The 14,479-nt window shown below is 34.6% G+C and overlaps 1 protein-coding gene across 2 annotated transcripts in view; it reads right to left on the minus strand.

Annotated features, from left to right (window-relative positions):
* LOC105330366 (calpain-9) overlaps window positions 1-11,801 on the minus strand; it is a 14,295-nt gene extending 2,494 nt beyond the window's left edge. Inside the window, exons 1-18 of one of the 2 annotated variants that reach the window (XM_066085070.1) lie at window positions 11,486-11,801; window positions 10,095-10,329; window positions 9,882-9,981; window positions 9,689-9,758; window positions 9,414-9,593; window positions 9,242-9,314; window positions 8,887-9,055; window positions 8,500-8,583; window positions 7,576-7,661; window positions 7,386-7,463; window positions 6,452-6,621; window positions 4,605-4,738; window positions 4,074-4,282; window positions 2,812-2,848; window positions 2,376-2,447; window positions 1,957-2,047; window positions 1,197-1,261; window positions 501-569 (exon numbers count right to left, since the gene is read on the minus strand). In XM_066085070.1, coding sequence (XP_065941142.1) covers window positions 501-569; window positions 1,197-1,261; window positions 1,957-2,047; window positions 2,376-2,447; window positions 2,812-2,848; window positions 4,074-4,282; window positions 4,605-4,738; window positions 6,452-6,621; window positions 7,386-7,463; window positions 7,576-7,661; window positions 8,500-8,583; window positions 8,887-9,055; window positions 9,242-9,314; window positions 9,414-9,593; window positions 9,689-9,758; window positions 9,882-9,981; window positions 10,095-10,306 — 1,899 coding nt within the window. In that variant the 5' untranslated portion in view covers window positions 10,307-10,329; window positions 11,486-11,801. Of the gene's footprint in view, window positions 1-500; window positions 570-1,196; window positions 1,262-1,956; window positions 2,048-2,375; window positions 2,448-2,811; window positions 2,849-4,073; window positions 4,283-4,604; window positions 4,739-6,451; window positions 6,622-7,385; window positions 7,464-7,575; window positions 7,662-8,499; window positions 8,584-8,886; window positions 9,056-9,241; window positions 9,315-9,413; window positions 9,594-9,688; window positions 9,759-9,881; window positions 9,982-10,094; window positions 10,330-11,471 lie in introns of both variants that reach the window. The other variant, XM_011432004.4, reaches the window with a different exon arrangement.
* Window positions 11,802-14,479: the final 2,678 nt, after the last annotated feature.

The following is a 14,479-nucleotide window of genomic DNA, read 5'->3' on the forward strand; positions in this document are numbered from 1 at the left end:
ACAGGAACGTGAAATATCTCTATTTAAATTTGAGTCAAATATACTTAGCCAGCCATCACATGGATTCTGTAAACAAACCATGCTTGAGTTTTAACAATGTTGCATGCTTCTATCTGCATTATTTTCAATGACAAAACAGGACTTTGGACAAATAAATGTAGAAAACAAATTAATGTTTTCACAGTTGCAAAAAGGAAGACAGCACAAATAAAGAACTTTGAGAGGGACCTCTACACTGGCTGTAAAGTTATATTGCAACTCGTGTAAACAAACTTTTATGTTACTGCTGTATTTAAATTTGGGATCTGTAGTCTCATGTTTAATCGACTAATTATTAGCAACATACAAAGTTAGTCAAAGATATATATCCATATCAATATATTCGCAAGAAATTCTAATCTGGAAACTGCGTCGTATTGTCGTAAAAAATACATTCGTGATGGTGTGTGGAGAACCCTTAATCAATGATCTGGGCGCCATTTCGTCAATTATGCTCGTACCTGCCACATCATGATCTTGGACATTAAGTTGCTGAATTCGTCGTAGTTAAGTTTCCCGCTAAAATCGATCTTCAACATCTTAAGGATATATGATACTTTCAAATTTGTAAACAGTACAATTGTTTTTTTACTAAAGAAGAGTGCATAAGAAAATCAGTATCACTATAAACAAATAGTTCTTTTAGGGAAATGTTCGAGACATAATGATTAATCATCTATTGATTTAAATTCCTCTCCAGAACATTTTACAGTTTCTAACATTTAGGAAAAATCAAATAATAAGTTAAAAATTTGCAAAAACGTAGGATACGATATTGGGCTCGATATATGAAATCTATCAGTAAATGTAAAATAAATACATTTGTGAACTAAAATAATAGTTTAACTTGCGTTTTAGTTTAAAATTTGCAAGAGATGAAAACAATATTACATGTACATCACACATAAAGCATTCACACATTCGCGACTAAAAGAAATCTATCAGTGGCGTAGAGTCTTTAATACAAGAACGAAAATAAATGCATGTATTTTTCATAACATCGTCGCAAAATCGATAATACAAAAAATCTTCGTCTAAAACACCTGTAGATGCCTGAAATCTACAGTACTGAAAAAAGTGTTGCATATTTCAGTTTTGCAGTTGTTCTCTTACTAAAACTAGGTCTCTTTGGTCAAATCTTCCATTAAAAAGGATACGTTTGTTATTGATATGGCCGCTTTGCAAGCCTCCAGAGTCAGTTGGATTGGTTTAAATTGGAAATCTATGATTAAATGGAATTAATAATCCATATTTATACTATGTGGAGGGATCCTCAAAAAAGGATAAGAAAAAAAATCGGAAATTCTTAATATATATATATATATATATATATATATATATATATATATATATATATATATATATATATATATATATATATATATATATATATGTATTTCTACAATGATAATCGATTTCTTTAAAAGCATCCAAATTGTTCAAAGTGCAGTCGTCAATGAATATTTCATGATCAATTTGAATCTATTTTGAAAGCAAACACGATATCATACAAAGGAAAAGTAAGATTCCTTGGCCTACTTTTATTGAAATAAGGTCTCCAAGTTCGATCAATATGGAAGTTAATGTTTTGTTCACTGTTCTTTGATATTGTTTACAAAAAACAGAAATAGTAATCACAAAATAGGCTACATGATAAAAATCTGTTCAATGCCGATTTTATTTTTTATCATTTGCTTTCGAAAATCCTTTTGTACTGAAAATGACTTCTGATTTTAGAAACCTTTTGCAACCAAAAGTGGTCTCATTAACAGATCCCAAGCCATTTCCCAGCAAAATCAGTGATTGTGTGCCCTAAAGACAGAAATCATATGAATGAAAAATTGATTGAACATCTCTACTCAAGTTAAGGATAATGGGTTTCATATCGATTTAATTTGGCTTCTTTTGACATCTTACTGGTAGTCTCCTGAAAGCAACAAGAGTAGGACTGGGAGCGCATGCGCGACTGTAAAAGCTTTTGAAGTCCCACAGCATCCAACCGATTCGTCTAAAATGAGAACACCGAGAAAAGAATGAAACACAATACCTGCTAAAGTACAAACATATGAGCGAGAATTCACTTTAACTTTTTGTATTGTATTGCTCTTTGTACCCAAAACTAATCGGGCTCAACCCCTGTGAATGCATTACAAATTTATAAATATATAATTGCATTAGTCTTCTTAAAATAAATTCAGTTTTTGTATTTGACACAGATCTCTTTTGAATGTATGGATAAACTTGCATAACGCTTTTGTTCAGAAAAAGATCCAAATTGTTACGCTTTTAATTCAATGTACTGTAGATTTCCATTCTTAGTATAATTATATGTTTACCTGTTTTGTAAGAGCACAGAACCGTTTATGCAGCGTGTATCTGGCATCTAAGTCAACAAACCTCTCTTCTGGCTGCAAAAAAAAAAATCAATAGAGAGAGAGAGAGAGAGAGAGAGAGAGAGAACGATGATACCAAATGAGGTTTGTTTAGTGTCTCATCATGAAACTTTTACTCGTTTGTGCGTGTGCAAGCTAAATGAACTGCAAATATAAATTCTTTTAATGCTAAATTATTGATCATTAAAAAAAAGGCTCATCCGGTGTATTTATTCAAGGTACAAATGAATATTAGTTAACTGCTTTGTGTCAAAAATAGTTTACCCAGATATCAAACATCAATTGTTCAAGCTGTCGATGATGGCAGCTTCCAACACTAGCACGTGCTAAACCTGTATATGAATTTACTTGAATGAAACATATGGTACATGTAACTTACCGGTATATACAACATCGTATCTTCGTCATCCAGCTCTCTAGAACACAAATATGTATACAACATGTATAACAAAATTTATTTATTTTCATTTATTGTCATTTATACTACAAAATAGTAAAGCACAAGAAAAGCGTACATATAAAATTAATTTGAACAAGGAAATTAACTGTGATTTATTTTTATTACTTAAAAGCAACTTGAATGTACATGTATATGTTCTTATTTTTTTTTTTTACCGATCAGTTGTTAGGGAGTTTAATAAGGAACTATACTATGTAACATGTACATGTTGGATGCAAACAATATCCGCTACTCTTTTATTAAGTGTTTTCAATGGCAAACACTTCAATTGTTATATATACTATATTTAGTAACAGATTGATTAAAGGGCAATTTACAATGACTGGATCGTTAATTCTTTAAGTAAATCCTAATTCCAAAATAAAATTAATACTAGTATGTCATTTACGATAAATAAAAAGGCTGTATGGTCAAACTTTTGCCCCTTTACCATTTAGATATGAATTTTCAAGCTTATTAATGAATTAACTAATTATTTGTAAAGATACAAGTAATTCGCTTTCAATTGGCTTTCAATGTCTATTTTCCCATATTCAGCTATATACACTGCGTTTTATGTAGTAGGTTAGAAAAGTCTTAAAATGGTCATCAATATTTAACACTTTTAACTTTTACATCAAGAAAAACGCAAATAAAACGTTACCGAGAATAACACAAGCTTGTTGGTAGAAAAAAAGTCAACATTATAATTATGTACAACTTTTACTATTTACTTATTCATATCTATGAAAAGATAAATGGTTCTGATTTGATTAATGACAAACGACAAGAATAACAAGTTTGGGTTCGTTTTTCTTTTTCTTGATTTGTAATGTTTTGTTGTGAATGTTTTGAGGAGTTTACTCAACCCATGAAACACCTGTGTTGCGCAGTTTGCATACATTACCGCCTACACATTGCCATTTTATCTATACCGTACAGGAAAGTCTGCCTTCCTTAGCTTTGTCAGACTTGTGACATCGCAATAACAAACCCACAGCTTTCTTTGCAAACAAATACACACCTTTTTTTCTCTTTACCTATTTTTGCACATACAACACACAGCTACATTAACCTGCACAAAATTTCTCCTATCGATATCATTACATGCCAGCCTTACGAAGTCATCTTATAAAAGTGGCATCTATGGAAAATAAAATCAATGGGTTTTTTTTATAGTTTATAACTTTCAAGTGACCTACCGCATTCTACATTTGCCCGAAGTAAATATTCTTATGAGATATTTTCCCTCTACATTAGGGTAGCTCGTCACCGGAAGAATGACGTAAGATCCGGCGGGAAGTTTGAAGAATCCCACGTTCTCTCTTTCCGTCTTAAACCCTGTAGTGGCATACAGTTTGTTACTGTTGAAAAACTTTGCGGTCAATCTTGAGGACTGTCCGGGGGTAACCTATTAAAACAAAAGTAACTTATTTTTAAAAACATAATCTTCATAAATACAATAATTTTAAACATTTCAAACCAATAGGCATTTCGAAAAACTTTTGTACAGATACCAATTTTATAGTTGTCAACAGAAAATGAGCCAATTTGAAACAAATATAAGACACGACAAAACATTTAACTGAAATTTTGTTATACAAATCTTTGGCTCAATGTCTTGGGAAAAACTGTATAACCGGAAAACTATTATAATCATATAAAAAATTATGTTTATATATAATATATATATATATATATATAATGTTATGGTTGTGTACAGTTCGCCTTACCTGATAAATCAGACAGCCACAGGACAGAAACCGCCTGTCGTCACCACATAGGCGGTACTTCTGCATCAGAGCTATGACGACACAGCAAGGAGATGGCACCTCCAGATAAAACTGGTTGTTGTGCCACAATAGAGCTAAAAACCGAAAGACACGGAGAAATTGCACTGAAACATACTAATATTCTGATATAAATACTGTCTTTACATATTTAATATAATGTAGTATTAATACATGTATAATCTAAATTCCTGAGAAGTATTTTATTCCAGAGGGGAAAAATCGAAGAATTATTAAACAAACTAAAAAGCAAAGATCATTTGACTTCAATGAGTACATTTAAAATGATGTCGCAGTATTTAGTATTTTCTTATGAGTAGGGATGATGCTTTTTGTTTTTCAGGCAACGGCTTTTAAATAGTCAAAGTCTTTTGAAGACAACCCTAGAAGTGAGGTTAGTTTTTTTACTTTAAGAGAAAACCCTCAGGCTAGCTGTATGGTTAGCGTTCACGCTCTGACTTTTGGATACAACTCTCGCTGTATGATTAACGCTTTGACTTTTGGATACAACTCTAGCTGTATGATTAACGCTTTGACTTTTGGATACAACTCTCGCTGTATGATTAACGCTTTGACTTTTGGATACAACTCTCGCTGTATGATTAACGCTGTGACTGTTGGATACAACTCTCGCTGTATGATTAACGCTGTGACTTTTGGATACAACTCTAGCTGTATGATTAACGCTTTGACTTTTGGATACAACTCTCGCTGTATGATAAACGCTCTGACTTTTGGATACAACTCTCGCTGTATGATTAACGCTCTGTCTTTTGGATACAACTCTCGCTGTATGATTAACGCTGTGACTTTTGGATACAACTCTAGCTGTATGATTAACGCTTTGACTTTTGGATACAACTCTCGCTGTATGATTAACGCTCTGTCTTTTGGATACAACTCTAGCTGCATGATTAACGCTCTGTCTTTTGGATACAACTCTAGCTGCATGATTAACGCTCTGACTTTTGGATACAACTCTAGCTGTATGATTAACGCTCTGACTTTTGGATTCAACTCTAGCTGTATGATTAACGCTTTGACTTTTGGATACAACTCTAGCTGTATGATTAACGCTTTGACTTTTGGATACAACTCTCGCTGTATGATAAACGCTCTGACTTTTGGATACAACTCTCGCTGTATGATTAACGCTCTGTCTTTTGGATACAACTCTAGCTGCATGATTAACGCTCTGACTTTTGGATACAACTCTAGCTGTATGATTAACGCTCTGACTTTTGGATTCAACTCTAGCTGTATGATTAACGCTGTGACTGTATGATTCAACTCTAGCTGTATGATTAACGCTTTGACTTTTGGATACAACTCTCGCTGTATGATTAACGCTCTGACTTTTGGATACAACTCTCGCTGTATGATTAACGCTTTGACTTTTGGATACAACTCTCGCTGTATGATTAACGCTCTGACTTTTGGTTTCAACCCTAACTACATGTTACATGCTCTGACATTTGGAACAACCCTTGCTGCCTAATTAATGCTCTGAGTTTTCGAGTCAATCCTACCTGTATGGTAAATGCTTTGACGTTGAGACACAACCCTAACCCTAGCTATATGGTAAATGGTTTGACATTCTGAGACACCCTAACTGTATGGTTAACGCTCTGACTTTTGGAGAAAACCCTGGTTGTATGGTTAATTTAGACTACAGGAGACAACCCTAGGTGTATGGTTAACGCTCTGACTTCTGAGAGAAAACCCTGGCTGTATGGTTAATTTAGACTATAGGAGACAACCCTAGGTGTATGGTTAGTGCTTTGACTCACGTGAAGAGGCTGCCCCTCCCGCGTTGTACCCCCTCCGCCATTCCCGGTGACCCACGGCGGCCGCCCACGACTTCCGGTGGTGAATGGACGGCTCACATTTCCAACATTCCGGACTCAGGTGACACACTTCCAGCATGGTGAAAATGTTGGAGAAATCGACAAAGGACATCCTGGAATTATACCATACGTAAATTCAATTAATATACGTGTATATCAAAGTTCGCCTTTAACAAAACTGTTTTCCTTTCCAATTGACTGACAAAAAGGCCTAGCCCTTTTATACTTTTAAAATTTATAATCAACAGTCTTTAGAAGCATTTTTTTGGGGTTGAAAAGCAATTTTCCTGAACTCCAACAACTCAGTCGGAAAAAGGCAACAAAAAACCTACATTTTTTTTAAGTTGACCCAATATAATTTTACGATTTTAACATAAACAGTGCAAATACTTGCACATTATTTGTGAGTACGGATTAAATTAATTACTTTGTTTAAAGAACATTAGGCCAGGGGAATAAGATACTAGTAAATCAAATGCCTGTTAAATTGATTACTTTGACTAAGTATTAAAATTGATTTTCAAAAAAAGTTGTTGAAAAAGATGACACATATGTCTATTGGTGTTATGGTAAAATAGCAGATGCCCGTGTAGAAATAGTAACATTTTTTTTGGAAAGGGGGGATACTTGAAAACAAGACAATTATGTAACGTGATTCAAGCATCGATGTAATATAGAATGCAAGAGCAGTAACTCTAATTATAATACACAAGAAGACCAAGCTATTGATATTTGCGCAAATAACAATCAAATAATTGTAATTATTGTAATTGCATTTCAAATTTATTGTGAATTTTTTTAGGGGTAGGGGTGGGGGTTGTTTTTGTTTGTTTGTTTTTTGTATGACTTAATTGATTTGCAGTAAGATTGAGCTGACCAGAATTCGCCGTCATCAGCCTTGTCTGGTCTCAGTCGTTTACGGAGGTCCTCGCTCAAAGCTTCCCAATGGGGGGACCTTCAAAGTAAACCACACCATATTTAACATTCGTAAAGATGTATATTACCTGTCTTAATCAAAATATGAACACGATAGTTAAGTGCGTTCGCTATATAACAAGTATAATCACCCGTCGCTCCAAGCTCCGTTCCACTCAAAATGACCCCAGGGATTTCTTAGTCGAATTAATATGATCATTCCATTTTTAACAGGAATCTGAAGAAAAAATATAAAATGTGTGAAGACCTGTTATGAAGTATTTCAATTAGGACATAAAAAATTCTACAAAATTTTTTAACAATAATTGTGACCTCAATATAACCAAAATATATATAGTGATACAATCCCTAAAATCAATTATGATTCTATCCTTGAATGAAATATATTATGCCGAAATTCAACGTTTAAACCTAAACAATGTGAGAGAAAATACGTTTGCCAGGACACCTGATCGCAAATATTTGTCGTCGCGAACCACAGCATGAAAAAATAAATTTTTTACTTAATCCAGAAATGCAATTTGAGTCTCAATGGAGAAAGTTTGATGTTCGAAACCATTGTGAAAACAGTGAGTGGCAAAATAAAATTCATTTGTCATTTGATGTTTTTAACATATTAAAGCTGAACACCGCTCGTAAATAGGAACCGTCACACAGGTACCTGGTATATAAACCCTTCGATTTCGTTACACCCGATTGCACATCTGAAACTCGTGGCCGACGTGTAGTGTTCCTTTCGTTGTCTTTGGATTTTTATGCATTTAATTGTTATTTATGTGCATATTATGTCTGTAAATAATGCAATGACCAGTTCATTTGATGTTAGTACTCTCCTGGTTTGAAAAAGTGCGTAAAACTTGACAATTTCATCGCACCCGAGTAACATAGCGAGGCAAGATGTACGTCCACACAGGTGAGACCTCTACAGCGATATACTTTGAACTGTTAAGAGGTCTATGGCTTATATAGGGGTGTAGGAAGAGCGGTGCTGAAAGAGAAATATGGCGGACAGTGCCTATTTACGAGCGGTGTTCAGCTTTAAGGTGACCATTTACCTGGGCATATCCGGTAACACTGTACGCATGCCCAGTCACCAACCCGTTTGACAATCTCCTCCTCTGTCCTTGTGTCATATTAGTCTGCATTAAAACAAAATTTTAATGTAATTCATAGATACTAGTATTTACCATTTCAGAATGTCAAAGGTCGTTAATATACGTCCATCTCGTCAAAAACAGAGTGTAGAAAGCATATACAGTAAAACACGTTTATAACGAAGTACCAGATACGGGCAATTTTACTTCGTTATAAACATAGTTCGTTATACCCGTCAAGTTTACAACATGCAATAAAGTCACGGGGAATGAAAATAACTTCGTTTTAAGCGTAAATTCATTATAAGCGTATTCGCTATAACCACGTTTTAATGTATAGGTTCTCACAGAGATGTAGGTACCAACGAGGGAGGCGTTGGTCATAGACACGTCCAGGAGACGCTGTATGAGGCGGGGGTTCTCGTACACCTGGTGGTTTTCTGTGACCCCACCCGTCAGGTCCTGTAGGGCCCAGTTAGTCAGACCACCGCTAGTGTTCTCATATGATCCATAGCACCTACACAAATAGCACAGAAATTTCATATAAAGAAGAGCTTCTTTATAACATTTTTCTCCGGGCGAATTTAATATCGAAGTATTTTTGAAGATGACAAGAATTTGTAAACAGACAATATTATTTTCATAACAAACGCTACTGGATTTTTAGCATTTAATCTTAAAACAGTAGAAACTCATTTCGTACTTTGCGTAAGCCTTTTCAAAAAGTGCTGGCCAGAATTCTTGCCGATCTAAACTTCTCAAATAAATTAGTTCCCCTGGAAAAGAGGGATGCAGTTTTAGTGTCAATGAAATTTCATCCAAGACAAACGGTTATTATAATTGCTTTATGAAGTCATCGTTTCAGAAAAGTTTACCATTAATGGTCGGAAGACGGTCGTCGATGACAACATCAATCCACTCTCCGTACCTCCAAAACCGGAAGTGAAATATTCCCGCGTATTTGTGCGTGAAGCCCTGGTCTTCTGGGATGCATCTCTTGAGCAGTTTTGGTGTCAAAGTGAGGCAAGAAAAGGCGGCTACTAGCCAACAATTGCCTGCGAAAAAATCGGAAGTCGGTATACATTTTCCCCTCGCTATGCAAATGTAATTACCTGGCATTTGAAATGCATATGCATAACACTATACTTACCGAGCTTCCCTTGCAATAAGTCAAAGCGACTGAAGCCGTCGGCCGTGAATTTCGGATGAGCAGCAATTTCCTGAAATAGAAAAACAGGTAGATGCAGTGTCTGAATTGGAGTGACAAGATATAATATGTAAATATTTCAACCTAAGTTATAAAAACACATGTAAGACAAGATTACAATATAATTTAAACCTACGTATGGTCTTTTCCAGATAATTGGTCCTATGTTAGGTCTGTAGCTATAGAACAAGGATTTATCATCTGCTGGGAAAGCAGGGTCCTCGAACAAAATACGTCTGTATAAATGACAGCAATTAAAACATTAAAGATAAATAAAAGATTAGAACTCGAGTAAGTATATTATTAATATTAGTTTCTATGCAATACATCCCATTGCAAATTAACTCACTTTTGAATACATATTTCACGAATTTTCTCAAAGGAAAGCGTCTCTTCATATTTATTTCCGATCACAGAAGAAGCCTTAGAGGTATCGTGTACATTTCTTGGAATATAAGGTTCCGGTCTTGCAAAGTTGTTCCGAAATCCATTAACCTCCGGTTTCCGGTTTGCTGGCACTGGAAAACTGAACGAAGTCAGTCCCCTCCTGGGACTTTCCATGCTCGCTCAATCACAAACACAGACTGAAATACATATAATACCACATTCCAAGAACTTGTTATTTGGAAATAATAAGATGTCCTTGAAGTTCCTTTCACCTATAGTATACTTCTGCAACAGATCCGGCTGGTTTAGCACATAACCGGTTATCATAGTATACCGCTAATCAAGATACCGGGTACATTGTTAATTGTATAGGATCAGGGTCTTGAAATATTTATGTAACAGTATGCTTAAAAAACATTCCTCAAAATATTGTTTGAAAATTTGGTTTACCTTTCTGAAGGTGCACATGATCGTATCATCGTGGTTCATTAAACTTTCAAAATACACTTTCAGTTCATTCATTAACATTCATGCATAAATTAATTTGATGTGTGGTAGGCAAGCCCGTCTGATATTATCACCTTTATATATTATTTGTGTTTCGATCTTTGATAAGCATGCATATATTGTTAAAAATCTTATTACCCCCCCCCCCCACCTCTCTATTTCTTCAATCTTCATTTGTCATTCTATCGAGGTCTTTTTTTTTTAAATCTAATATGTAACAATAGCTAGCGTATCTGTAAAATGACCTCTAATTGGACAATTTCCTTTGTCCTGTCTTTGTTGGATTCTGTCGGGTCTCATTATTAGGACCTTGTCCCCCAGTGCCCACCCGCCGGTCATCGACTCTTTACCCACAGATGTGGGTTTTATCTATCCAGAGCCCTGTGATTCTAACAAGGGTTTTAACCTCTGAACTTAGATTTGACGCCGATCATATCTATAAAATGTTTCTAAAAAATCAGTACCATTTGTAGATTTAAAAAAACCAGAGAGTGGAAGATATTCTTGTTCAATTGTTATTGACATTTAAATCTCTATCGTGAACACAGCTATCAAAATCAAAGTACATACTAACAATCATAACTGTCAATTGCATACTTCATTGTGTTTTGCTTGTTTGTTTTATTATGATAGAAAAGTTAGTTGTTACAGAACTACAGTATAAATTCTTTAAAAATTAATATACGCGAAAAGTTTGTCCACATTAACTTGATAATTCAAATTCCTGTCAACTGAAGTTCTAGCACAGAAAATAATAGTATAGAAAGTGGCGCAAAAATTGGCGCTAAATCTATTTCATACAGGTGTATATAACATTACGTTGTTTACTTACATCATACAGGTTACATGTACATTACATGTCCAAAGTGATCTCACTATTCACACACTAATCCCAGTAGGTATGATTGTACATTATTGCATAGACTGACAACTCCTCAAATTTTTTTTCAGCTGGTTAATAATTCTTGGCGACGTTTGTCCAGAAATTCTCATATAAATAAGTGTAAGTCTTGTCCATCTGAGCTATCTAACATCAACCCTGCGGAGAACACGGTCCGAGTATTATATAGACTCCGGAGGTAGCCTGCACGAGGAGAGTAGACGTTTAATAGCGGGAGACGGGTCGACAATGCATAATATAGTGGGCACCTGCTCTTCCGAAAAACCTGGGATATTTAAATCAACCAGACCAGTGTGTGTATTGAATACCATGTTGTTTGCACTCTGAATTTAGACAATAGCAATGCCTAGCTTTTTATGTATGATAATTCTTATTCTGTCAACCCTTCCAGGTACTTTGACATAATTGTTAGTTTGTAAACCAACAAAAACTGTCACAGTGTTTGACAGTAATTATGGACCAGAATCTCGAAGCTTCTCATTGTTAATTCACTGCAATACACAATTACCATCAGTAGCTCTATGGGGGTGATATAATTTGCTGTTCTTAGGGCTATTTATCGGACTGCACAGGTATCACATGGTTAATCAAGTCTTCCACTTTGCAACTAAATAACACTGCCTGCATCTCTAATCACAAGATTGTAGAAAAGATTGCAGTTTAAAGTGGAATGTGTTCTTCAAATTTCAAAGCAATACTACTCAACATAAACTCTATTTACGAGTTTTTAAAAGATGTTTTTATAATCCGATTTGTTTAAAAAATACGCACATATGTTATGTGAACGGAAAGTTATATAAAGGTCCAGAAAGCAGAGACGAACACCACACAGGAACACCAGATAATAGACAACAACGCCACGCAGCCACACACGCGCAACACATAACTCGATCGACAGGAGCCCAAGGACGACCCAACGAAACAGCAGGACGGCATGAAAGACAGACTACACATCCAACGACCGCGTACAGTACAGTCGCCTCCAACGCGTACACTGGACATTCTACCGGTCACTAGGACAGGCTCGGGAGTAGGAGTGCGGATTTATCTATCATCGCATGGAATGTTAATAAAGGCCTAAAAACTAAACTAGATAATCTAGACTTTGTAGAACATATAATAAAATATGATATAATTATTTTATTAGAATGTTGGATAAATCAAGATGATTGTTTCGATCTACATGGATATAATAATTATAGTTTTCATAGAACAAATGGAAAAGGAGGTGGCATTGTTATCTTTATTAAAAACATGTTAGACATGAACATATCAATTGTAGACCAATTTTGTAGTACTGTTGTCTGGATACGTTTTGAACATAAAAGTAAACAAGGTACACCCATTTTTGTAGCTGCATGTTATATACCCCCAGAAAGTAGTGTGTTTTATAAAAAAGAGAAAGTTGATATTTTTGATTATTTAGAAGAATCTTATTGTAGTTTTCACCGTAAAGGTCATATACATGTGGTAGGGGACTTTAATGCCCGGTGTGGAACTTTGGATGATTTTATTTCTGATGACAAGCTTGAAAAGTCAGTAGAAAAGAATTTACAGTCATTTGTAGACTATGACAATAATGTCAATGTATACTGTAGACATAATGCAGACAGAGGAGTTAACAACTTTGGTAAAAAGTTGATTAATTTGTGTAGAACTACAGGATTGAAAATTGTTAATGGAAGAAATAAAAATGACTATAATGGTAATATCACTTTTTATAACGCCAATGGAACTAGTACGATAGATTATTTACTTACAGATGTGTACAATTTTGACAATATTGCTTATTTTTCAACAGGTATTTTTAACTGTTTCTCCGATCATGCACCTCTTTCTTTTTGTATTAAAACTAACTACATAGATGGGGGATCAAAAGCCTTGTGCTGTGCAAACACTTCACAAGGGAACGGGAGTATAAATCAATGTACTTCAGTTAGATGGAAAGAAGGTGCTGATTTAGAAGCTACGTGGTCAATAAGTGAACACTATGATTTATTTTTGTCATATGTAGAAAACCAGTTATATACACAAGAAGATGTTGACAATTGTGTAGCGAATTTTAGTAAGACACTCTGTAAAATAATGAAGCCCTATTGTATTATCACTGGTGGACTGGCAAATACAGTTATGGATGCAGAACGTTGTATTGATAAACCCTGGTTTAATGATATTTGTAAATCAAAATACCGTGATTATAGAGGTGCACTGCATAATTTTAATGTATGCAAGTCGGATGTAAATAGAATTGTACTTTGTGCAAAGAAAAAGGTTTATAAAAAAACAGTCCAGAAGTTTAAGCATAACTACGAACGATATCAGGGAGACAGAATGGAATACCTAAGAAAATGTAACCCAAAGCAGTTTTTTCGTTTATTTAAGAATAATAAAAAAATCAGTTGTGATGTAAGTGCCAAAGAGTTTTTTGAGCATTTTAAGAACCTTTTTGAAAATGTAAAAACTACTACTTATGACAACACTAGTGATGATTATGAAATATTACCATGTTATGAAGAGTTAGATGTGTGTATTTCAGAATTAGAGGTTGAGAAAGCTATTTTGAAACTGAAAAGTAACAAGAGTAATGCTGAAGATGGTGTAATTAATGAATTTTTTTCGAAATGTAAAGAGGTTATGATACCTATTTTGTGTAGACTTTTTAATAATATATTCGACTCTGGCTTTTACCCAGACAATTGGTCAAAAGGTTGTATTGTACCAATTTTTAAAAAAGGTGAAATGCAAGATTTAAACAATTATAGAGGTATCACATTAGTTAGTTGCTTGGCAAAACTATTTACAAGTATTATAAATACTAGATTGTTAGAATGGGACCAGAGATATAATATCATTACTGATGCTCAGTTTGGTTTTAAACCAGGGGTAGGTACAATTGATGCCATATTTGTACTACAGAATCTCATAAGTAGAACTTTAAA

This window comes from Magallana gigas, chromosome 5 (assembly GCF_963853765.1).
Source record: "Magallana gigas chromosome 5, xbMagGiga1.1, whole genome shotgun sequence".
NCBI classification, from domain to species: Eukaryota; Metazoa; Mollusca; class Bivalvia; order Ostreida; family Ostreidae; genus Magallana; species Magallana gigas.